The sequence below is a fragment of the Dermacentor albipictus genome, chromosome 7 (assembly GCF_038994185.2).
Source record: "Dermacentor albipictus isolate Rhodes 1998 colony chromosome 7, USDA_Dalb.pri_finalv2, whole genome shotgun sequence".
Classification (NCBI taxonomy): Eukaryota; Metazoa; Arthropoda; class Arachnida; order Ixodida; family Ixodidae; genus Dermacentor; species Dermacentor albipictus.
In genome coordinates this window covers 1,620,860-1,644,364 of record NC_091827.1, presented here as the reverse complement: position 1 = coordinate 1,644,364, position 23,505 = coordinate 1,620,860, and the positions used below count along the sequence as shown (strand labels likewise).

Genomic DNA, 23,505 nt, shown 5'->3' with positions numbered 1-23,505 from the left:
TGACAAATGGAAGTCATCATCATCATCAGCTTGGTTACGCCCACTGCAGGGCAAAGGCCTCTCCCATACTTCTCCAACTGCCCCGGTCATGTACTAATTGTGGCCATGTTGTCCCTACAAATTTCTTAATCTCATCCGCCCACCGAACTCTCTGCCGCCCTCTGCTACGCTCCCCTTCCCTTGGAATCCATTCCGTAACTCTTAATGACCATCGGTTATCTTCCCTCCTCATTACGTGTCCTGCCCATGCCCATTTCTTTTTATTGATTTCAACTAAGATGTCATTAACTCTCATTTGTTCCGACACCCAATCTGCTCTTTTATTATCCCTTAAAGTTACACCCATCATTCTTCTTTCCATAGCTTGTTGTGTTGTCCTCAATTTAAGTAAAACCCTTTTCGTAAGCCTCCAGGTTTCTGCCCCATACATGAGTACTGGTAAGACACAGCTGTTATACACTTTTCTTTTGAGGGATAATGGCAACCTGCTGTTCATGTTCTGAGAATGCCTGCCAAATGCACCCCAGCCCATTCTAATTCTTCTGATTATTTCAGTCTCATGATCCCGATCCACAGTCACTACGTGTCCTAAGTAGATGTATTCCCTTACCACTTCCAGTGCCTCACTGCCTATCGTAAACGGCTGTTCTCTTCCGAGACTGTTAAACATTACTTTAGTTTTCTGCAAATTAATTTTTAGACCCACCCTTAGGCTTTGCCTCTCCAGGTCAGTGAGCATGCATCGCAGCTGGTCCCCTGAGTTAATAAGCAAGGCAACATCATCAGCGAATCGCAAGTTACTAAGGTATTCTCCATTAACTCTTATCCCCAATTCTTCCCAATCCAGGTCTCTGAATACCTCCTGTAAACACGCTGTGAATAGCATTAGAGAGATGGTATCTCCCTGCCTGACGCCTTTCTTTATTGGGATTTTGTTGCTTTCTTTATGGAGGACTGCGGTGGCTGTGGAGCCGCTATAGATACGTTTCGGTATTTTTACCTACGGCTCGTCTACACCGTGATTCCGCAATGCCTCCATGACTGCTGAGGTTTCGACTGAATCAAATGCTTTCTCGTAATCAGTGAAAGCTATATATAAAGGTTGGTTATATTCCGCACATTTTTCTATCACCTGATTGATAGTGTGAATATGGCCTATATACAAGATGTCCCAACTATCATGCCCCATGATTCAAAAATATGTAAATGTCACATAGCTGGACAGAACCAATGTAATCTTGTTTGCCGTTGCTTGGAGACACTCAGATTATTCTTGTTTTCCGCCTAATTACATGATTAGTATTAATTATTTATTCAGCTTCTCAAATAATATAATCTGATCAAAAGTGTCGATGAGCAAATCGGAGAACTACATGAAAACTCCCGATACATCTTTCTGTTGCTCAATATGTGTTACATGGAAGTACTTTCAGAGCGTGAAAGAAGCCCACGAACTTCATTCAAAGTATCTCGAGCGGCCGCTCGCGCAGCAATATTGCGTGTATTCGTGAGCTTCTTTCACGCTCGGAAAAACACTCTTATGTAGCACGTATTAAGCAACAGAAAGCTCTATTGAGAGTTTTTCATGATGCTGTAAGCGCATTCATTCTCTGATACTATATAGAGGTATATGTCGGGCATCCGTTTCTCGTTTTGTTTTACAAGTCCATCATCGTATGTATGTCAATGTCAATGTCAATCACCTGATTGATAGTGTGAATATGGCCTATTGTTGAGTAGCCTTTACGGAATCCTGCCTGGTCCTTTGGTTGACGGAAGTCTAAGGTGTTCCTGATTCTATTTGCAATTACCTTAGTAAATACTACTTTGTAGGCAACGGACAGTAAGCTGATCGCTCTATAATTCTTCAAGTCTTTGGCGTCCCCTTTCTTATGGATTAGGATTATGTTAGCGTTTTTCCAAGATTCCGATACGCTCATGTCATGAGGTACGCTCAAGTCATGTCATGAGGTACACTCAAGTCATGAGGCATTGCGTATACAGGGTGGCCAGTTTCTCTAGAACAATCTGCCCATCATCCTTCAACGAATCTGCTGTTACCTGAACCTCCCCAGCTGCCCTCCCTCTTTGCATAGCTCCCAAGGCTTTCTTTACCTCTTCCGGCGTTACCTGTGGGAGTTCGAATTCATCTAGACTATTCTGGCCACTGGTACTGTATAAATCTCTATAGAACTCCTCTGCCACTTGAACTATCTCATCCATATTAGTAATGATATTGCCGGCTTTGTCTCTTAACGCATACATCTGATTCTTGCCATGTCCTAGTTTTTTCTTCACTGCTTTTAGGCTTCCTCCGTTCCTGAGAGCATGTTCAATTCTATCCATATTATACTTCCTTATGTCAGCTGTCTTACGCTTGTTGATTAACTTGGAAAGTTCTGCCAGTTCAATTCTAGCTGTAGGGTTAGAGGCTTTCATACATTGGCGCTTCTTGATCAGATCTTTCGTCTCCTGCGATAGCTTACTGGTATCCTGTCTAACGGAGTTACCACCGACTTCTATTACACACTCATTAATGACACCCACAAGATTGTCGTTCATTGCTTCAACACTAAGGTCCTCTTCCTGAGTTAGAGCCGAATACCTGTTCTGTAGCTTGATTTTGAATTCCTCTATTTTCCCTCTTACCGCTAACTCATTAGTCGGCTTCTTATGTGCCAGTTTCTTCTGTTCCCTCCTCAGGTCTAGGCTAATTCGAGTTCTTACCATCCTATGGTCACTGCAGCGCACCTTGCTGAGCACGTCCACATCTTGTATGATGCCAGGGTTAGCGCAGAGTATAAGGTCTATTTCATTTCTAGTCACGCCGTTCGGGCTCCTCCACGTCCACTTTCGTCTATCCCGCTTGCGGAAGAAAGTATTCATTATCCGCATGTTATTGTGTTCCGCAAACTCTACTAATAACTCTCCCCTGCTATTCCTAGTGCCTATGCCACATTCCCCCATTGCCTTGTCTCCAGCCTGCTTCTTGCCTACCTTGGCATTGAAGTCGCCCATCAGTACAATATATTTTGTTTTGACTTTACCTATCGCCGATTCCACGTCTTCATAGAAGCTTTCGACTTCCTGGTCATCATGACTGGATGTAGGGGCGTAGACCTGTATAACCTTCATTTTGTGCCTCTTATTAAGTTTCACATCAAGACCTGCCACCCTCTCGTTAATGCTATAGAGTTCCTGTATGTTACCAGCTTTATTATTATTAATAAGGAATCCGACTCCTAGTTCTCGCCTCTCCGCTAAGCCCCGGTAGCACAGGACATGCCCGCTGTTTAGCACTGTATATGCTTCTTTTGGCCTGCTAACTTCTCTGAGCCCTATTATATCCCATTTAGTGCCCTCTAATTCCTCCACTAGCACTGCTAGACTCGCCTCACTAGATAACGTTCTAGCGTTAAACGTTGCCAGGTTCATGTTCCAATGGCGGCCTGTCCGGAGCCAGTGATTCTTGGCACCCTCTGCTGCGTCGCAGGTCTGACTGCCGCCGTGGTCAGTTGCTTCGCAGCTGCTGGGGACTGAGGGCCGGGGTTTGAATGTTGTGTTCATATAGGAGGTTGTGGCCAAGTACTGCACCAGGGTGGCCATTCCTGCTTTGGTGAGGGACTGCGCTACCGGTTCTGGTCACCGGGATCAGGACACACTCCAGGCCTGTTTATGCAATTTTATCAACACACGGATTTTTTTTTTAATGCGGTGGAAAATTGTGCCGCACCGGGATTCGAACCACGGACCTCTTGCACGTCAGGCGGGTGTTCTACCTCTACGCCACCGCTGCACCGCCACCGCTGCAAATGGAAGTAATCTGGCAATAAAATTTTTGGGAAGCCGTCTTATGTGATGACCACTGTAGGATTTTTTTTGTTGTTGTTGACTTGGTACCGCAGTTCATGCGTTCTTTCTGAAATTTGGGAAAAGTTCGTATGTTGCAGCATGCCGTGATTAGGTGTGTAGGGGCGCCTGTGGAGCCTGCCACCCAAGGCGTGTTTAGGAACAGCATGAAAACAATCTGAATTTGTGCCTACCTCCACACTCTTGTGGTTAACATTGAGAAGTCCAAATTTTCATAACATCCCTGCAGTACATCGAATTTGACAGATGGCACTTGCATATCATGAAAAGAAGTCTTTGAGAACATTATTCTCGTTTTTCTGATTTTCCATTTGAGTTGCACACGGTGTAAATTTGGTACTTCAGAAAATAAATTTGGACCGTAGTGAATGCACACATCTTAGAGAACTGCATAGTGAGTACATATTGCCTCGTCGCAATAAAGACAATGTTGTTAGTCGGCACGTGTGTTGTAATTGTTTCCTTGTCCTCGTCTTACGCACTGTTTCCCCTTCCAAATGGAACACCAACTAGATCAATGTCGATCCCTTATGCATAGCGATCTCTACTTTTTTTTAGTCAATTTTTTTATTATTCTGAATCATCCTGTAGGTACGAAGATGGTAGCATGGATTAGAAAAGTGAGTAGCTGATATTGTAGTTGAGATTATCGGAAGCTCAGTTGGCAGGTAATGTAAAATGCATAAAACAAACAACCTGCAGTTAAATGTAACAGAATTCGCGCCAAGAGAAGCACACACAGTCGTGGGCAATTGGATGATTGTGATGAAATAAGGAAATTTTCAGGCATAAGGTGGAGAGGCGTCCTGCAGTGGACATAGAATAGGTTATAATGATGACAAGCGAACAGAACTTATGCTATCTTCACGAACAGTCGCTTATAACAGCACAAGGGTAGGTATGCAACAGTTGCGAAGCCTTAATGAGGACTTGTCAGTCATGTACGTTTGTGCTCTTACAGTTTTCATTCATACAGCTTGTTAGTGTTTCTTTTTTTCTATGCATGCATAGCTGCACTGAGGGACTTGGGTTCAAGACCTGCCATCGGACACATTTATTTACTGCTGAGAATATCTGGTCAACGAGAAAGATGACGTGCTAAACCACTGGGAGGTAAGCAAAACATCGCTTTGTAACAGTTGTGAATTACTCGGCAAAGGCTTCTTTATCTGGCAGCACTGCCATGCATATTCAACCACATAGCAAGTGGGTTATTGTAAGACTCCCGAAACTGCGTAAAGTGGCAACACGCTTTGAAGAATGCCTCTTTGTTGCGCGTCCTTGCCGGGGCCGATGCCGCGTCGCTATTGGCTCACTGGCATCACGTGGGCCCTCGCGCCGGCTTTGTTTAGGCCAGTGGTTTAGTTATGGTGTACTGGAATGGGGCAGTGTGTCATACATACAGAAAAACAATGGGAGAACCGGGGACGCTTCTACGATGACGCCACCAGCAGGGCCCTGCGGTCGACCGGCGTGCCTAGCGCGCGAAATTTAAACATTATACGCAAAACCTTCTGCATTTATAAACTGAAACGCTCTCAAAACAATTGAAGTTAATAATTCACACAAAATAAACACTATAAACTGTTAAGATATATCAATAACAGCGTCTAAGCTTGCACGTTTCCAACCATGGATCATGCAGTGTTCCTGATCGCCTGCTCAGCATTTCGGTTGCAGAAGACAAACACTTGCCTGCTCGTTCCGTTCGGTAAGCACACATATAATATTTTTAGTATTTTGAAACACGATAATAAGCCCGGAAGGAGCACCTGCACTGTGCCTGGTGGGTTGCGTGGAATTTCTTTCTTGTTCCATCAGCCAGAAAGGCGGTCGCCAGGTTTCACTGAAGAAAACACACACACACTTGCGAACCCAGCGCTGGCCGTGCACATAAAGAATGTGCGAACGCGGCAGGAAAAACCACAGCAAGCAAACAGCGACAACCATAACTGCCAATCCCGGAGGCCCTGCGTCTCACCATTATTTTTCCTTTTGCCAGCAATGACTCCAAGCTGCAGCAACGGGTGGCGCTGCAGTAGATCGGCATGAAGTGTAAAGGGCAGATCACGTGGGAAACCGGCAATCGACCATTGATTACTGTCTGATGACAGAAGGAATTCATGATAAGTTGAGAGAAATGGTCATGGATGAGGAAGGGTATAGCAGCATAGAGAGTGACCATAAACGCATCATTTTGAATATGGGGTATGTAGTTGGGAAAGAGAGCAAGGAGTGCAAAATGGCCAGTCCAAATTTGAACACTGAACAAATATAGTGACTAGAGTCGAGGAAGAACTTGGTAAATGGCCAAATAAAAAGTGGGAATATAGTGAGCTTCCAAGTGTAATAACGACAGAAATATGGAAAGAGAAGCAACATGCTTGTTGGAAAGGAAAAAAAAAAACCCAAAAAGCTGGTGGAACAGGAAGATACGAGACGATCGCCGAAAGACAGAAAGCATCCCGAGAGCACAGGCAGGCAAAGAAGGCGTAGTTGCCGCAGGATGAAGTAACCAGTAAATGGGAAATATATCGGGAGAAAAAGTCTATGGTTCAAATACTGGTGCAAGCAAAATTAAAAGGTGAAAGTGATTGTTGGTTGTCAGAAATACGCGAGAAAAAGAAGGCCGCACCTAGAATATTTTGGAACCACATAAAATTGTCAGGCAGGAAGTCAACAACAATACAGCAATATATCGTAGACGAAGATGAAAACAGACTGGAAGGTGAAGCTGCAGTAAATTACATCCGAAAAATAACAGCCGGATCTTTCCAAGGCAATGACGAAGTTGTACTTGAAGAAAACAGGAGCATGAAAGAGACCCACGTGGAAAAGGAGTAGGTGCTGACAAATTTCAGCTGAAAGAAAACCGAACAGAATATTCTTAAGCGCACAGTCACGGGGCTAGACGAGGTTCCCATTAGGTTGATTAATGAACTAGCACCAAAAAGTAAGGAAGCTCTGATGAAAACAGTGGAAAAAAATGGCTGTGGCTTAGCGAAGGTTAAGCCCAGGATGCGAAGCATACTAGCCTTTATTTTAGTTGTTGAACCACTGTTTAGCCTGGTGAACTGCTGTTGCTTGGCTATATTTGGTTCGGCTAGACGAAGAAACAACTCATGCGTTACTCTGCTTCGCCTTCAAGAGTGGAACGCGACAGCGTTCCCGTCGACCCGCCAACGGGTGTAAGACAATGGGCTACGGCGCAGCGACTACGCGCCCCGCATTGGACGCGGTGAGCGTCGAGCAACGCAGCGTTCGGCGCGGCAACGAAATGTGCGCCTGAGCAAGCGACGCACGCCTGAGCCATAGAAACAGCTCGTTTCTAAGGCAACACCGCATTCACTAGAGGCGCTTTTGTACCGCTTTGAAGCACCGTACTCGTGGTTCAGTGGTAGCGTCTCCGTCTCACACTCCGGAGACCCTGGTTCGATTCCCACCCAGCCCATCTTGCAAGAGTTGAGCCAAAGCCACCTAGAAACAGTCTCTGTAGCACGCCCCAACCTTCGCTTCTCATTACAGCTGCTCATTACAACGAGCAGCTCTGTCTCCAGAAGGCATCTCACCTCGTGAGTGTCTAGCAGAGGCGAGCGCAGCTGCTTATATACCGCCGCGACGCCGCGAGCGACGGCGCGAGTTGGAGCCCCGTTTCTCCTCTGTCGTGACGTCACGGTGTCACGTGGTATTCAAGGCGACACCGCCGCGCCTGAGGGAGCTGAGTTGAGCTCTCTCGTAATATGCTTCGCATAAAAACATGCGTACCAGCTAAGATTTCCAACGCCCGAGAAGGTGCACACATCGCTCTCGCTTTTGGCACACTCAACATCGTCGTTGCCGCCGTTGCCGCCATCGTTTTCCGTATCGGCTGTCGGTTCGAACATGTACGGCGAAAATACAAGCTGTCCGAGACAGCGAGAACGTTCCATAATGCTTACAACTCAGCTATGAAGCCAGAACAGAACAGCGTGCGACGCTCCCAAACGGCGGCGCCGACCGGCGACTGCCGCGAATGAAGTCACAGCGTCGCCGACCAATCACGGGCAACAGCGGCGTTCGCGCGATACCCTGAGGCACTGGTGCGCGTTTTCATGAAAAAACAGCCGCTTGCGCTTGTTTCCGCCCTTTTTGAACCAGATATTCGTGTTCAGGGGACTCAAAACTGTAGAATGCCGCAGAGAACTCATTTTTTATGCGAAGCATATTACGAGAGCTCAACCCAGCTCCTCAGGCGCGGCGGTGTCGCCATGAAACCACGTGACACCGTGACGTCACGACAGAGGAGAAGTGGCTTTGGCTCAACTCTTGCAAGACGGGCTGGGTGGGAATCGAACCAGGGTCTCCGGAGTGTGGGACGGAGACGCTACCACTGAGCCACGAGTACGACGCTTCAAAGCGGTACAAAAGCGCCTCTAGTGAATGCGGTGTTGCCTTAGAAATGAGCTGTTTCTAAGGCGTGCGTCTCTTGCTCAGGCGCACATTTCGTTGCCGCGCCGAACGCTGCTTTGCTCGACGCTCACCGCGTCCAATGCGGGGCGCGTAGTCGCTGCCCTGTAGCCCATTGTCTTACACCCCTTGGCGGGTCGACGGGAACGCTGTCGCGTTCCACTCTTGAAGGCGAAGCAGTAATGCATGAGTTGTTTCTTCGTCTAGCCGAACCAAATATAGCCAAGCAACAGCAGTTCACCAGGATACAGTGGTTCAACAACTAAAATAAAGGCTAGTATGCTTCGCATCCTGGGCTTAACCTTACCTAAGCCACAACCATTTTTTTCGAAAAGTGTTTCAGCTTCCCTTTAAGTGCACTTACGGATCTCGGCTTCAAGTGCACTTTCCCAAATCTGAACGCCGCAAGCGGAGCGCACTCGCAGAAGAGAGTGCGTTCACGGAACGCACTTTGCAGGTCGAGTGCGTGGCCTCGCCGCCAGCGGTTTCAACTACGCAGAACGTAATGCATAGAAAAAGGACACGGAAGTTCATTCTGGCTGTTGAACAGCTTTTAACAAAATAGTCAGAACAGAACTCGCTTACGTTCTGGTTAAGCAGGATGAAATGCCGCCGGTCGCACGCCACAATCTTGTTCTGAATTGGCTAGGCATTCGTCTTCGCCGCCTTGACTTGCAGCACACTTATGATAAAAATATTTTAGTTTTTTATTGAGTAAATATAGATTGTGATTGTTCGTAATACAACTAAAGCAATCGCACTTTAGAAGGCTTCTGAAAATCTTAATCTACATCTTAAAAAAAAAATATGGTTTTAGTTTGTCGCCATTTTTTTTTACTGCGAGTGCGCTCTGTTTTCCCGTTTAGCACCGCGTAGCCTAATGCGTCACTCAAGGTCCCGAAGTGCACTTACCCGCTTGACAGAGGTTTTAATAAGTACACTACTCCACAGTGGTGTATAGGATTGCTTGCACGTGTGGTAGCGTCTACACACACAAATATTAGTATAGGCGAACATTGCTCGAAGGGGTCGTCGTGGCGTCTTGCCAGTCATTGTTGTGAACATCGCTTGTGGCGTCGTCTTCTCGTCTCGTGTCCCGTTTGCGTTTCGCGCTGTGGAAAACCAACGAGGCCAAGCTGCTGTTCCAGTCATTGCAGCTGCGCGCCTTCTTTTGACCTCGATCAGCGCACGTGTGAAAGTGCTATGAATATCGATCACGTTCATCGATTACTCGTGAATGTGGGCTTTCTTACACGTCGACCTCGTGACTTTGATGATCACTGTCTATACAATCTTTTTCTTGCAATAAAACTTTTCAGTTGTTAGAGCTGCGCTTGTGCTACATTTTTTTCTCGTGTTTCGTTTTTATGTGCGCTGCTCAACACGAATGCATAGGTTCCGACTCGCCCGCTTTTCAGTCCTTCTGCAACTGAACTTGTTGGCACAGCGATGGACAAAACATGCCAACATTCGCCTATCTCCGTGGAGTCCCAGCGCAGCCACGCACCGAAATAAATCTATATTAAGAGGAAGCTTTAGCTCGGGCCCAACTCCGACGCGGCCTATTCAAATACATGTAAAAACGCAAAAACGTTTTGCTGGGATAACCCCTGGACCGATTTTAATGAAATTTGTTGCATTTGAGAGAGCAAGTTAAATTGTAGTGACTGTTGCTCACGGAATTTCTATTTAGGTCCTGAATTTTGTTAAAAGGATTTTCAAAAATTTGAAAGTTTGAAAAAAAAAATAGAAGCACGAAGTTTACAGATTCATATCTCTGCATAAAAACAGATATCTCGGTTCTGTAAATGGGATCCATTAGATCATTGAAAGCGAACAAATTCGATACATCATTTTATATCTTACGTGAATTTGTTACGTTGTTTACAAGGGTTCTGCAAAAGCTATATTTCCATACTACTAAATGTTTGACATTCATGTGTAACATATCAGTTTTGTCCGCTTTAGATGTACTATTATATGGAATTCACGGAATTGCATTATCAGTTTTCGTTGCTGATTTACGGAGTCGTAGACTTGATAGTTTTGTTTTCTGAAAATGTTCGATTTTTGCCAATTTTTAATAAACAATTGACAGCCTAAATCAAAAATCCGAAACCAACAGTCACTAGATTTTAAGTTTTTCTTTTATATGTAACAAACCTTTTCAAATTTGGTGCGGTGGTTGACGAGAAAAACGAATTCTGCTTTTACGTGTATTTAGATAGGAGCACCCGAGCTAAAGCTTCCTCTTAACGCCTGGCTTCGTATCAACTGCTAGATTGTTTGGGCGTGCGAGAGCTGCGTGTCGTGAATAGAACTGGCAGCAGTTTTATTAAATCTGCGGTTGTGCGTCGCCACGTCCTTGCATTGAATCCAGCAAACTGCTACGTCTTGAGCTAAAAGGAGACTTGTTTTCGTAAACAGCAGGTATTTATGAAAGAGGCCAAATTGTTTTCCTCCAATGAAAAAGTTTGTCGACGTCTGGTCATTCATAAGGTTCAACGTAAGAAGACCGGTGGTTCGCGACGTTGATGTCGCTTCGATGCTATGCAATGGTATACGCATTGGGCATAAGAGTACACATTTGGGCTGGTTGGTTCATGATTACGAGCAGTGAACAGCGTTAAACGAAGAGAGGAACGCAGACCGAAGCGCTGCGGTCTGCTCTTCGTCCTGCTGTTTACTGCTCGTATTGTGCACGTTGCCGTTCCTCCATGCGTATGCATGTCCACGTTACTTGAATTAGCATGCACACACTATATTGATCCACACTGGTTTCTATATTGCAGAAAATGTGCCAGTCACGCGGTCAGACGCCAAGTGCCAATCTTACTCGCGTGACGTGCCACCATTCTTTGCCTGTTACTAGAAAGCTCCCAGAGGCGTTGATTCGTTTCAAATGCAATGCAGCCTTTGCGAGCGCAAGAAATGTGGACGGTGAGTGGAACTCGCGTCTTGAGGCTCGTGTTTGCTTTCGATGTGCGGCCATGTTGGCTGCACATCGAACACTGCGCGGAGCGTCCCACACGTTTACCCCAACTCTGCTTATCACATCTATGTGAATGCTCGTAGCAGCGTGGAAAAAAAAAGTGGACAGGACTAAATTAGACGAGCCCGCTTAATGCTCATAATCGTGTGCAGTATTTTTGCGTTGTTCCCAAGTATTGAAGTCACATCTGTACAGTTGAAAACCTAAGGAAAAAATTAGGGCTGAAACACATGTAGTGTTCAGCTGCTGCATTTAGGTACACATCAGTATATCACCAGGTTATCTTCCTAATGCACTAATTTATCAAAGTGAGACAAATGAGGACTATTCTTCAGGCTGCCTGTATTGACAATCATCTAACGACAGAGCCGCCACAAGATCACCGAAAGGCAGCCTGCCGCAAAACTTGAATTTGTTCACTGAGGTGGGGGTGGCACAGGAAAAGGGTCTGCAAAGTGGAAACTAAGCCGTAAGGTTGTTCTTGGGCCGTGAGAGTGTAGAAAATCATTGTAAAACAAAGGCACGTAGTGAAATTTTTCGATGTATTGCATAAGTGCCTATTGGTCTGATGCAATGCCATGCGTAACGTGCATGTTGCAGTCCTTTCATGGTCATGCATGCCCATGTTCTTTTACTTAGTACGCTCACACTATCTTGTTCCGCACTGGTTTCTATATTGCATAGTATGTGGCAGCTACGCACTAACTGTCGTGTCAATCCCAATCATTTCACATGCCATCATGCTGTATCCAAATTGTACTACCTGCAGCTAATGTCTCCTTTGAGGCGTCTGCATTGGGTTTTAGACACAGAAACGTATGCATGGCAATCTGCGAATTGCTTTGTGAGATACCGAGAATACTTCGTTAATTTACTGATTTAATTGATATGTCAGATAATCGAAAATCGAAATTGAGTTTTATTTATCCTTTCTCGAAGCAGACGTTTTCCTCTGAAAAAAGAAAAAAATGGGTTCTCGAAAGTTCGTCTAACCTTTGGCAAATTTTCTATTTTACCCTGACGCACACTTTCGCTGAAGTTTTATCTGCCCCCTTCCGTTTAACCGCCGGCTTCTTGGTCAATACTCCGTAATGGGCACGTGCCATGCATGGTGGTGTCCCACTGCGCACTTTTGATCGCGATCAAGTGCGATGCGGATAAAATTTCTCGGTCGTGATTACGCAAGCTGTGCGCGGCAGCCAATCGCAGTCGAGAATTACGATCCGGATCGGGCTTGATTGCGATCAGAAATGTTCGTGTGACACCGGTGAAGAAGCAAGCAAGATACGCAACTTGAATACGTTCTATTGGAATGACTGTTTACTGAATCGTCTGGGATTTTACAGCTTTAATTTGTTCATCAGAATTATGGACTTCTAAATTTTTTTCGCTTAGCCTGTATGTGAAATACTTTGAGATCATCATCATCATCGTGCACCGTTTGCAGTAGGCCTACCGCGGCATGAGCGTCGAGCCGCCCACGGAGCGCGACCGCCAGCCGGGCGGCCCGGCTCGCTGCCGGCGCGTGCTCATGAACAACGGCGTCTGGATGCCCCTCGTCGGCATCGGCATTTGCAAGGTGCGTGAGGCGCTCACGTGAAAGGCTGGATTCTAGTCGGACCTCCAGGTGTGCAATGTGAGGGCGGGCCGCGGGGAGATCGGTCATCTCGTCGGAAAACACGCCACATAATGCCTTCACTTACTGTGTTGAAATGGTGATATCCATAAACGTCACGTAAATCCTCTTCGTTACATAGCACAATTGTGGTGGTATGCACACTTATGCGCAGATTATAACATATTGTGCACTGCCGAACACTGACATTCGGCCAGACATTTGGCATTCATTGGCAGGCTAGCATTGGGTTACAACCAACTATTATTTTCACACGTTCCTTTATACGGTGCGAGAGGGTCTTCTACTCGACGCTATTCGTGTGCCTTTCCATCGGGGCACGTCTCCTCTCTACTGGCGAGGCGATATAAGTGCATGTATGGATGCTGCTGGTAGTCCTTTCGTGCAAATGCTCACTCGGGCGGCTGGCACTATGGCGACGAACTCCCGATCAGAAAGGTCGACTGGTTGCCTTACTTCTTTTTATGTTTATTAACACGATGTAATATCGGAGGTTGGCGCCTTTAGGTGGCACCGGCTACTCTTTGTCGCTTCGCAAACAAAGTCAAGTTCCGAAAACTGGCGAAAAACACTCAACAAAACCAGGTAGCATGAACACACGAGTCCGGGAAGCCGCAGGAAATACCCATGCGTAGTTGCATAACGAAGCACAACTATGTTACTCTTAGTTGTCCGAGAACACATATGCAGAGGCGCCGTTTTGCAAACGAGTGCAGAAAGCGTAAGTACTACAGTAATGTGGAAAGTTGGGCTAGTTGGTGAGCAATCATCATACCTTGCTGGTGAAGCAGCGCACTTACACGGACACATTGAAAACACACAAGAAAAGACGAGACTCGCTGCAAGTGTCGTATTTTCTGTCGTAGCAGCGGGTGTCGTCTTTTCTTGTGTGTCTTCACTGTGTCCGTGTCAGTGCGCTGCTTCACCAGGAAGGTATGGTAAGTACTACATATAAGCCAAAACTATTTGACACGTGAGAATCTTTCACTTACACCACCCATTTTTTTTTTTCATGGGACCACTAAGATTTAATATAAACCTATATTATTAATGTCCTCTAAGAAAACCTTTAGAGTGGCAAGCGCTTTTCTCTCAAGTCATGCTGTTGGCCATGGGCGACGAATGGGGGTCGTAGCTCTAATAACATTAAATATGCTGTCAGCATGCCTTGCAGTTTCGTATCTTGAGCACTAAAGACGGAAGCGACGCGCATCTTCTGGTTTGCCGCAACATAGCTTCTGCGGATGCACCAGTGGAGCCACGGGCGGAGCGGTAATGCCTGCGGTTTCTCGGCAAGCTTGCGTGGTCGAACATCTAATCGACAAGCGATACATAGCTCAGCGTGCGCGTTGAGAGGGCGCAAAACATTTAATGGACAAGTCGCTATCCTAATTATGAGATGCTCGAGTCATCGCACTATGCTGCTGGATTGGTACAACACGTGCAGCGCGACAACTCTTGTGATGGCGCTTGCCGAGCACGGCTTGAAGAAGACTTGCGCAATAGCCGCCAAATTTTCGTGCCGCGACGGTATGCAGGTGCCAAGCAATCAAGTACAGCGTGTCGCCACTACACTAATTCAATCAGGAGCGCCGCAGGGCATGCCCGCTTCCCTTTATTGTAAAGATAGGGTACTGCAGGTAGAAGCCATTCATTGCTACATTCTTCCTTCTAACCCCGTCTTCCTATCTTCATTACCCGGCTGGCGATGTGGATCGCCACACACTCCCAATCGGCTGTCTTGGCCCCCACTATGATAATACGGTAACACATTCCCAATTGAAGCCTTTTCAACTTTTCATTGGGTCCTCGGTAGTATATTCAGAATCATCGGTCCTTGCTGTCTACCTGTCTTGACGACATAGTAAGGTCCTGTAAACGGCGTTTTCGAATCAAGTCCCTTTGACCAGAATCCACGAATCTGGTTCAATCTCCGGCACCTTTGTGCAGTGTCTGCGGTCAAAATTCTTTTTCATTGTTGCTCCGTTTTTGTCGCTGATGAGAAATCTTGCGATGTTCCTTTAGATGGATTTGTTTCACTGAGCCAAATTCGTGGTCCGCTGGTAGCCATGAGCTTGCGCCAAATGCCGTAAAATGCGGGCTGCATCCAAGGCCTGCTTTATATGATCTGTTGTGATGCGCAACGGCTCCTTCTAAGGTACATTTCCAGCTGCCTTTGAATTCGGGGCATAATCGTATGCACATCTTCAAGTCTCTTATCATTCGATCTGCAAGGGAATCCGCTTCTGGATGGTAGGGTGATATTTCCTTTCTCAGCCCAACGTGGCAGTTTCTCTCTTTCAAAGGCTGGGTCATTGTTTGCGACGAAGCCCCTGACGTTCTTGAAGTGTTGTTGTTCTAGCAATGACATCACGCAGTTTGCGTCCTCCTTTCCAGCTTTGGTGGCGACAAAGAGCTTGCACTCGACCACAGCGACAAGGAATGCTTACGTCCTGCTAACTCCTTACGCCTTCTTTTTGATTTCAGAAGGCGGAGGAAGTTAGTTTTTGATTTCAGTGGTTAACCTCCCTGCCTTTCTCTCATTTGCATCTCTCTCTCTTTTTTTTATTTCAGAAAGGTGCACGACCCCGAAGGGGATATCGGAATACTCTGGCAAGACCATCCTGTTGCCTCTAGGCTTGTACTTAGCTTTAACAAGCTGATACTGATGACAGGTTTTATGTATTCTTGCAAGTTTTTCCAAGTGAAACGCTGGTATATATTGTGGTATGTGTTCCAGAATCCGTCATGCCCTCCTGACTCTGGACTAGTGTGGTATGGTAAAGCTTCAGGACTGTTGGCACTTTGGTCTCCGGGACGTATAATTTGTCATTATTTGCTTCCATCTCCGTTGTGCCTTCCCAAAGCTGTAACAGGTTTACATTTTTAGCTGGGGTTTCATGCGGCACGTGGAGTCGAGATCCGTCCCGGGCGATGTATGACGTCAAAGCTGAATAGTTGTATTTCGCTAACCCATCGGGCTATATTGCCCTTCGGCTGCGATAGCTCTAACAGGTACGTCAACGTTTGTTTGTCTGTGAACAGCTTGAAGTCATTGCCTTCCAGGTAGCTTCTGAAGTATCTCAAAGCTAACACCACCGCTAGTGCTTCCTTCGTAGCTGCATAATTTTCTTCTGTCTTCGTAAAAGTGGAAGAGTAGTAATACTCAGTTCCTTGTTTTTGTTGTATTGTAGCGTCCCGTTGGTAGAGCATCGCACCTACTCCATAATAATATGTGTCGGTATATAGCTCAAAGGGCTATATACAGCTTGAAGTCGGGAGCATTAATACAGGGTTCGATGAAATGATGCGGACAAGCTTGGTGTAACTATTCTCACACTGTTCCGACCACATAAATGGCACGCCCTTCTGGGTCAGTGCGGTGAGACATTTGGTTTATCTGGTATAGTCTCTTATCAATGCACGGAAATGGCCAGCCAGTCCCAAAAACACTCGGAGGTGATGAACATCATACGGTGTCGCCATTTTCTTGATGCTCTGAACACTCTCTTCCTTGGTGCTTTTCGTTTCACTGTCAAAGACCCTTCCGAGGAAAACCACTTTATTGCAAAAAAACTCAATTTTCTTCTCAAACTCAAACTCAGTTCTTTCTCAAGCTTTCTCAAAGACAATTCGTGCGGTGCTTAGCGCCTCAAGTACCTTACACAAAGGTTCCTCGTGATTTCCCTTTGTCCTGGCGTAGACTGATATCATCCACATATACATTGCAAAATTTTCCAATGAATTTGCTCAGTGCTTCGTTCATCATCTTCCGGAACCACGACCCAGAATTCTTCCAGCCAAATGGCAACCGATTATACTCGTAGATGTCGAGCGGTGTGACAAATGCCGTAAACTTGTTAGTTTCTTCTTTCAGTGACACTTGCCAGTACGCCTTGCATAAGTCTATACGTGAAAACGATTCGCAACCTCTAGTCTCGTCAATGATATCATGTATCCTAGGCAACGGGTATGGAAAATGATCGGTCTGCTTGTTTATCATTCGGCAATCAGTGGACAGTCCATCTCCCTTCGGTACAATGGTAATCATCATCATCATCAGCAGCAGCAGCAGCAGCAGCAGCCTGGTTACGCCCACTGCAGGGCAAAGGCCTCTCCCATATTTCTCCAACAACCCCGGTCATGTACTAATTGTGGCCACGCCGTCCCTGTAAACTTCTTAATCTCATCCGCCCACCTAACTTTCTGCCACCCCCTGCTACGCTTCCCTTCCCTTGGGATCCAGTCCGTAACCCTTAATGACCATCGGTTATCTCCCCTCCTCATTACATGTTCGGCCCATGCCCATTTCTTTTTCTTGATTTCAACTAAGATGTCATTAACTCGCGTTTGTTCCCTGACCCAATCTGCTCTTTTCTTATCCCTTAACGTTACACCTATAATTCTTCTTTCCATAGCTCGTTGCGTCGTCCTAAATTTGAGTAGAACTCTTTTCGTAAGCCTCCAGGTTTCTGCCCCGTAGGTGAGTACTGGTAAGACACAGCTATTATATACTTTTCTCTTGAGGGATAATGGCAACCTGCTGTTCATGATCTGAGAATGCCTGCCAAACGCACCCCAGCCCATTCTTATTCTCCTGATTATTTCCGTCTCATGATCCGGATCCGCCGTCACTACCTGCCCCAAGTAGGTGTATTCCCTTACGACTTCCAGAGCCTCGCTGCCTATTGTAAATTGCTGTTCTCTTCCGAGACTGTTAAACATTACTTTAGTTTTCTGCAGATTAATTTATAGACCCACTCTTCTGCTTTGCCTCTCCAGGTCAGTGAGCATGCATTGCAATTGGTCCCCTGAGTTACTAAGCAAGGCAATATCATGAGCGAATCGCAAGTTACTAAGGTACTCTCCATTAATTTTTATCCCCAATTCTTCCCAATCCAGGTCTTACAATGGTAATATCCAGGTATTACAATGGTAATAGGGGGAGCAGAACAGGGTGTCGATGGCGTATAATGATCCCTGACTCTAAAGTGACTTCTTGCCTTAGCCATACTTTCTTTTCATGGCTGAGGTTATACGGCTTTTTTTCTGACGACTGTTCTGTCGCGCAGCAAGAAGTGCACCTCAATCGCGCTGTTCTGGCTTAGGGATACGGCCCAATGCAAATTAACTCGGAGAACTTCAGCGGCACGTCTTCCACGCATGATGGCTTTCGTTCGTCACTTTTTTTTCTGTCAGAGACTGACCTTGCTCAGGTCGTCCAATAGACACCTCGTTATTCAATAGTATATGTTGATCTTCATGTTATTCATATCAGGTCGTGATAAAAGAAAGGCGAAATTCACCGCTGACACGACGAGCGCTTCCACCTTGAACTTCTGACCTTCAAACTCACAAGCTGTTGTGGTCCATTTATGGTAATCTAGAGATGAACCATCGTAGCTACGCGCATGAATAGGCTTTCCGGAAACGATTCTGGTTGAATCCACTAAAGTTTTATTAATTAGGCTCACGGAAGCACCACTGTCAACCAATGCTGACATGTTTCGGTTATTTACAGGCATAGGCACTCTCAGAACGCCTGATTTAACAAGGAGCACCCTTTCTTCAGCGTATTGGTGAGGCTCTGTCGTGCCTTGTTTCTTTTGATGGCACATCTGGAGTCATAACGTACGCCAGTGACTGAAGAAGTTGGTCCATTCTGCTTGGCGACCTAGCTAGAACTTCTTTATGGCACTCTCTTGGTCATACTGTGTGTAATGAGGGCGATAACAGACGATTCTGGAAGTTTCGGTTTGGCTGTACAAATGCCACTATTCCAGCACATATTCTCTGAGATTTATTGCTTTGTGTCTGTAGAATACGGCGTTATTGCGAAGTTCCACAGGACTCTTTTTGAATGCTCGAGAGAAACTATCTTTCCACTCATTCCACGATTCATTCAACTGTGAACTTGACTGAAGATCGTACCATTTGAGCGCGTTGCCACACAGAAATACCCGCATGTTTTGCATGCGATCCTCGTCGTCAACCATTGGTTCCTGGAACAAGGGTGCTCATAAAAATGAAGCCAGGTATGTATAACGGACGAATTTCCATCAAGTATGTCTGGTTTTAAGAAAGACTGTTCTCTCTTGCTTCCAGATCTTGATAGCGTAACAAGAACACGTGTCAGCTGCTGCTGTTGCTTCACCTGGCATTTCTGAACGTCAAGCAGTGCGTTCATAAAAGCTATATCACTCGGCGTTACGGCTGGCTGAGTTGCATGCGTTAAGATGGGTCCCTTAAAACGAGTTTCAGACTCGTTTTGTTCATTGGAGGCAGGAACGGCACCTGTAGGGCCACCAGCCGGAGCCACGTGGAGAGCGCTCCATCAGGCGTGGCGCGTACTTGTTCGCCGCTTGCCTCCCTCGTTGAACGCGACGTTCTCCACAGGTTCTCCACCACACCAATGTAGAGATTTCACTGGCACACTGCGGGCAGAGCCAGTTTGTTGCTACATTCTTCCTGGTAACCTCGCCGTCTTCTTCCTGTCTTCCTCATTTCCCCGCTGGAGATTTGGATCACCACACATTCGTTATACATGTGAACGATATTGCTGAAATGGAAAGTGATGTACTTATGGTACTCAGGGCTGGGCAAAGATACTTCGCAGTTGTATCGTGAGTATTGAGATACAAGTATTGAGATACAGATAGGGGATACTACCGCAAATATTGTATCCGGTACGATACTTTCTATTTTTACCTTAATATAATTCGATGCACTCGCAAATTTCTTATATAGGTCAATATAACATAGCAGCGAACGCGGATGCACAATAATTAATGTTTGCTTGGAAATTAACTCCGACCAGCCATGCTTCATTTGGAATGTCTATTAATATCTGAAATTTCTTTCTTGCTCCAAGTATAATATTTTCGTTCTTAAGCGGTTTATTGGGGTTGCTAAAGCTGCTTAACATGAAAGCTCTTTATGCGCTGCGCTGTCAGCGGTTTTTGCATGCCGCGTTAGTAATTGATGGGAGTCGCTGCGCAGCTGCCGACCAGCTAGCGGGTCGCCGACTCGTTACAATTGCGCGAATGCCGTTGTGGAGTCTCGCCTTGTCCGTAAACGTGCTATCGTTTGCGCAATACTGGATCACAATACTGGATATATATATATATATATATATATATATATATATATATATATATATATATATATATATATATATATATATATATATATATATATATATACACGTTTCGCCGCCTAACAAATCTTATCGCACAGCGCGGGACGCGCCTGCATGTATCCGCAGTTTCTGGAAAGTTATCGATGCTTATATCCGCAGTCTGTTGTCGCCGAACCTTGTGTTATCTGATTTCATCGCCTGATGCGAATGGTGTAGAACTTTGTGGAAGGCACGCGGGTTCCAACGATTATTCCGGAACATTCGACGATTGCTGTATAAAAGCCGACGCGCTTGACCCGCTGATCAGATTTTCGCCGATCGCCGACCGTTTCGCCGCTATCGTTGTGCTATAAGTGTAGCCTGTCTTGTGGGCACAGGTTCGCCCAATAAAAGTTAGTTTTGTCGTTCACAGTATTGCTACTGTGTTCTTCAACGTCACCACCACGTGACATCTGGTGGAGGAACTGGGTAAGTCCGGTCATGAACGATAATTCTTGCCGTGCAGATTCTAGTCGGCGTAATGAGGTGTCCTCCAGCGGTTCGAATTTGAGGGCCTTCCCATGGAGTTTTAACTTTCTTCAACTGGGCGGCGATGTGTCCACTCATTACGGAGTAATCGGCCCCTATGTCCACTAAGGCGGCAACTGCGGGGCCGTCCAGAAGCAAGTCGAGGTCGGTGGTTCTTTGTCTTGCGTTACAGTTAGGTCTTGGCGTCGGATCACGGCTGCGTCGCGTTTACCTGTGGCTAGTATGGGACGTCGTCAGGTCGTCTTTCGTGTCGTATTCTTTGCTTCCACGCTTCGTCGAGACGGCGGCGTGTCGTTATGTCGTCGAGGTAGTTTCTTCGGCGTTTTCGTCGACGGCGGAGGATCTTCGTCAGTTGGACGATCAGCAACCGCACCTCCATCGGTTGCTGCTTTTAGTTTTCCGGATATGGGCTCGCTGACCGGCCCCGGGCTGGGCCAGTACGTGTATGGGCGGCGTTGCGGCGACAGGTAGCGGCCTGGTGATGGCGAACGCGACGGTCGTCGAGAGCTCCACTGAGTAGCGGCGATTTCGCGAGGGCGTTAACCTTGCTGCGGGCGCGTAGCGTTGACGGCGAAACCTCGCAGTCCCATCTCCCGGTATGGGCATCGTCGGTAGATGTGACCCGCTTCTCCGCAGTGGTAGCAGAGCGGGCGGTCGTCGGGAGCGCGCCAAACGTCTGTCTTCCTCCGGTAGCTGCGCTGGGCGACGGGTGGGCGTGCTGGCGGCGGCGGCGGTGGTTGTCGACGGAATTGCGGCGTTACGGGGCCCTGGCGCGGTCGTGGAGGGGGACCTTGACGGCGGGCGACGGCGGCGGCCTAGGTCATCGCTTCTGGCTGGGGCTGCGATGATTGTGGTTGTACCTCGGGAACTCCGAGCGATCGCTGGACTTCTTTGACAATTTCGGCGATTTAGGCCACTTGAGGTTGCGATGAAGGGAAAATTCTTTGAAGCTACTCTCGTACGACTGCCCGGATGGTCTCGCGCAGGTCGTCGGTGGCCAGTGACTGAACTCCGGCGTAGTTTGTCGAGCTCGTGCGTCGGTTGAATTGCCGGTTCCGCATTTCGCGTGTCTTCTCAATGCTGGTGGACTCGCGATGGAAATCTTCTACGGTCGTTGGTGGGCTTCGTATCATTGCGCCGAAAAGTTCCTCCTTTACACCACGCATCAGCAGGCGGACTTTCTTCTCCTCGGACACTTCCGGCTCGGCGTGGCGGAACAGACGGCTCATTTCCTCAGTGAATTTCGCGATCGTCTCATTCGGCAGCTGCGCTCTGGTCTCCAGTAGAGCTTGAGCTCGCTCTTTTCGCACGACGGTTGTAAATGTTTGCAGGAAGCCGCTTCGGAATAGGTCCCTCGTCGTCAAGGTGGCTTCTCGATTCTCAAACCACGTCCTGGCGGTGTCCTCCAATGCGAAATAGACATGTCGCAGCTTGTCGTCGCTTGCCCAGCTGTTAAACGTAGCGACCCGCTCGTACGTTTCCAGCCAGCTTTCCTGGTCCTCAAATGTGGAACCGCGGAACGTCGGTGGTTCCCTGGGCTGCTGCAGCACGATGGGGGTCGCTGGGACTGCCATTGGAGTTGCCTTGGCCACAATCTTCTGGGTCTTCTCAGAGTCCGTGCTCCGGGGGCAGCTGTTGAAGACGGCGGCTTGCTCCATGGTCCGGGACTACTTTGGTGTTCTCTTTGCGGTCCAGGCTTGGATCACGGCTTGTCGGGGGCGTCCGGTACATGAACAAAAAGTACCTCCACCAGGTGTCGCATGGTGGTGACGTTGAAGGACACAGTAGCAATACTGTGAACGACAAAACTAACTTTTATTGGGCGAACCTCTGCCCACAAGACAGGCTACACTTATAGCATTGTCCACGTTGTAGCATTGTCCACGTTGTGCGACTCGAGCCGTACTACCAGCGTTGACGAACTTTGGGACTTCGCGTAACTGACCTTTGGACTTCGTTTCTTTTCGTTGTTTTGTTACTTATGTTTAATAAGCGTCCTTTTGTGTTTCGCTCTCTTATATTTGTAGCATCGGGACGATGCTTTTTAAGAGGGGGGGGGGGGTATTGACACGTGAACTTATATTTATCGGGCGACCACGTTTCGCCGCCTAACAAATCTTATCGCACAGCGCGGGACGCGCCTGCATGTATCCGAAGTTTCAGGAAAGTTATCGATGCTTCTATCCGCAGTCTGTTGTCGCCGAGCCTTGTGTTATCTGATTTATTCGCCTGACGTGAATGGTGTCGAACTTTGTGGAAGGCACGCGGGTCCCAACGATTAGTCCGTAACATTCGACGGTTGCTGTATAAAAGCCGACGCGCTTGGCCCGCTGATGAGATTTTCGACGATCGCCGACCGTGTTCGCCGCTATTGTTGTGCTATAAGTGTAGCCTGTCTTGTGGGCACAGGTTCGCCCAATGAAAGTTAGTTTTGTCGTTCACAGTATTGCTACTGTGTTCTTCAACGTCACCACCACGTGACTAAGATTATATATATATATATATATATATATATATATATATATATATATAGTCATATAATGAGAAGCCAACAAACACTGACACCAAGTACAACATAGGGGAAATTGCATGTGCTTAATAAATGAAATAAAGTAATGATAAATTAATGGAAATTAAAGTGGATGAAAAAACAACTTGCCGCAGGTGGGAACCGAACCCACAACCTTCGCATGTCGCGTGCGATGCTCTACCAATTGAGCTACCGCGGCGGCGTTTCCCCATCCACTTTTCTTGGGTATTTATGTGTACTAGTAGAACCCTGGGAGTGTTAGCCAGCGCCCCCACTCACAGACCTAGGCGGCGGACGTGGAACGTCTTTTTTGGCGCAGGCGTCACGAGAACGTGATCTTTTCGGGTGAAGGCAACTGGTCAATA

The 23,505-nt window shown here is 46.9% G+C and overlaps 1 protein-coding gene across 3 annotated transcripts in view; it reads left to right on the top strand.

The window, feature by feature from the left end:
• Window positions 1–5,562: 5,562 nt before the first annotated feature.
• Window positions 5,563–23,505, top strand: part of LOC135918016 (1,5-anhydro-D-fructose reductase-like) — a 217,370-nt gene continuing 199,427 nt past the window's right edge. For 2 of the 3 annotated variants that reach the window (XM_070521489.1, XM_070521488.1), the window contains exons 1-2: window positions 5,563–5,581; window positions 12,756–12,887. In XM_070521489.1, coding sequence (XP_070377590.1) covers window positions 12,771–12,887 — 117 coding nt within the window. In that variant the 5' untranslated portion in view covers window positions 5,563–5,581; window positions 12,756–12,770. Of the gene's footprint in view, window positions 5,582–12,749; window positions 12,888–23,505 lie in introns of those variants that run through there. The other variant, XM_065451682.2, reaches the window with a different exon arrangement.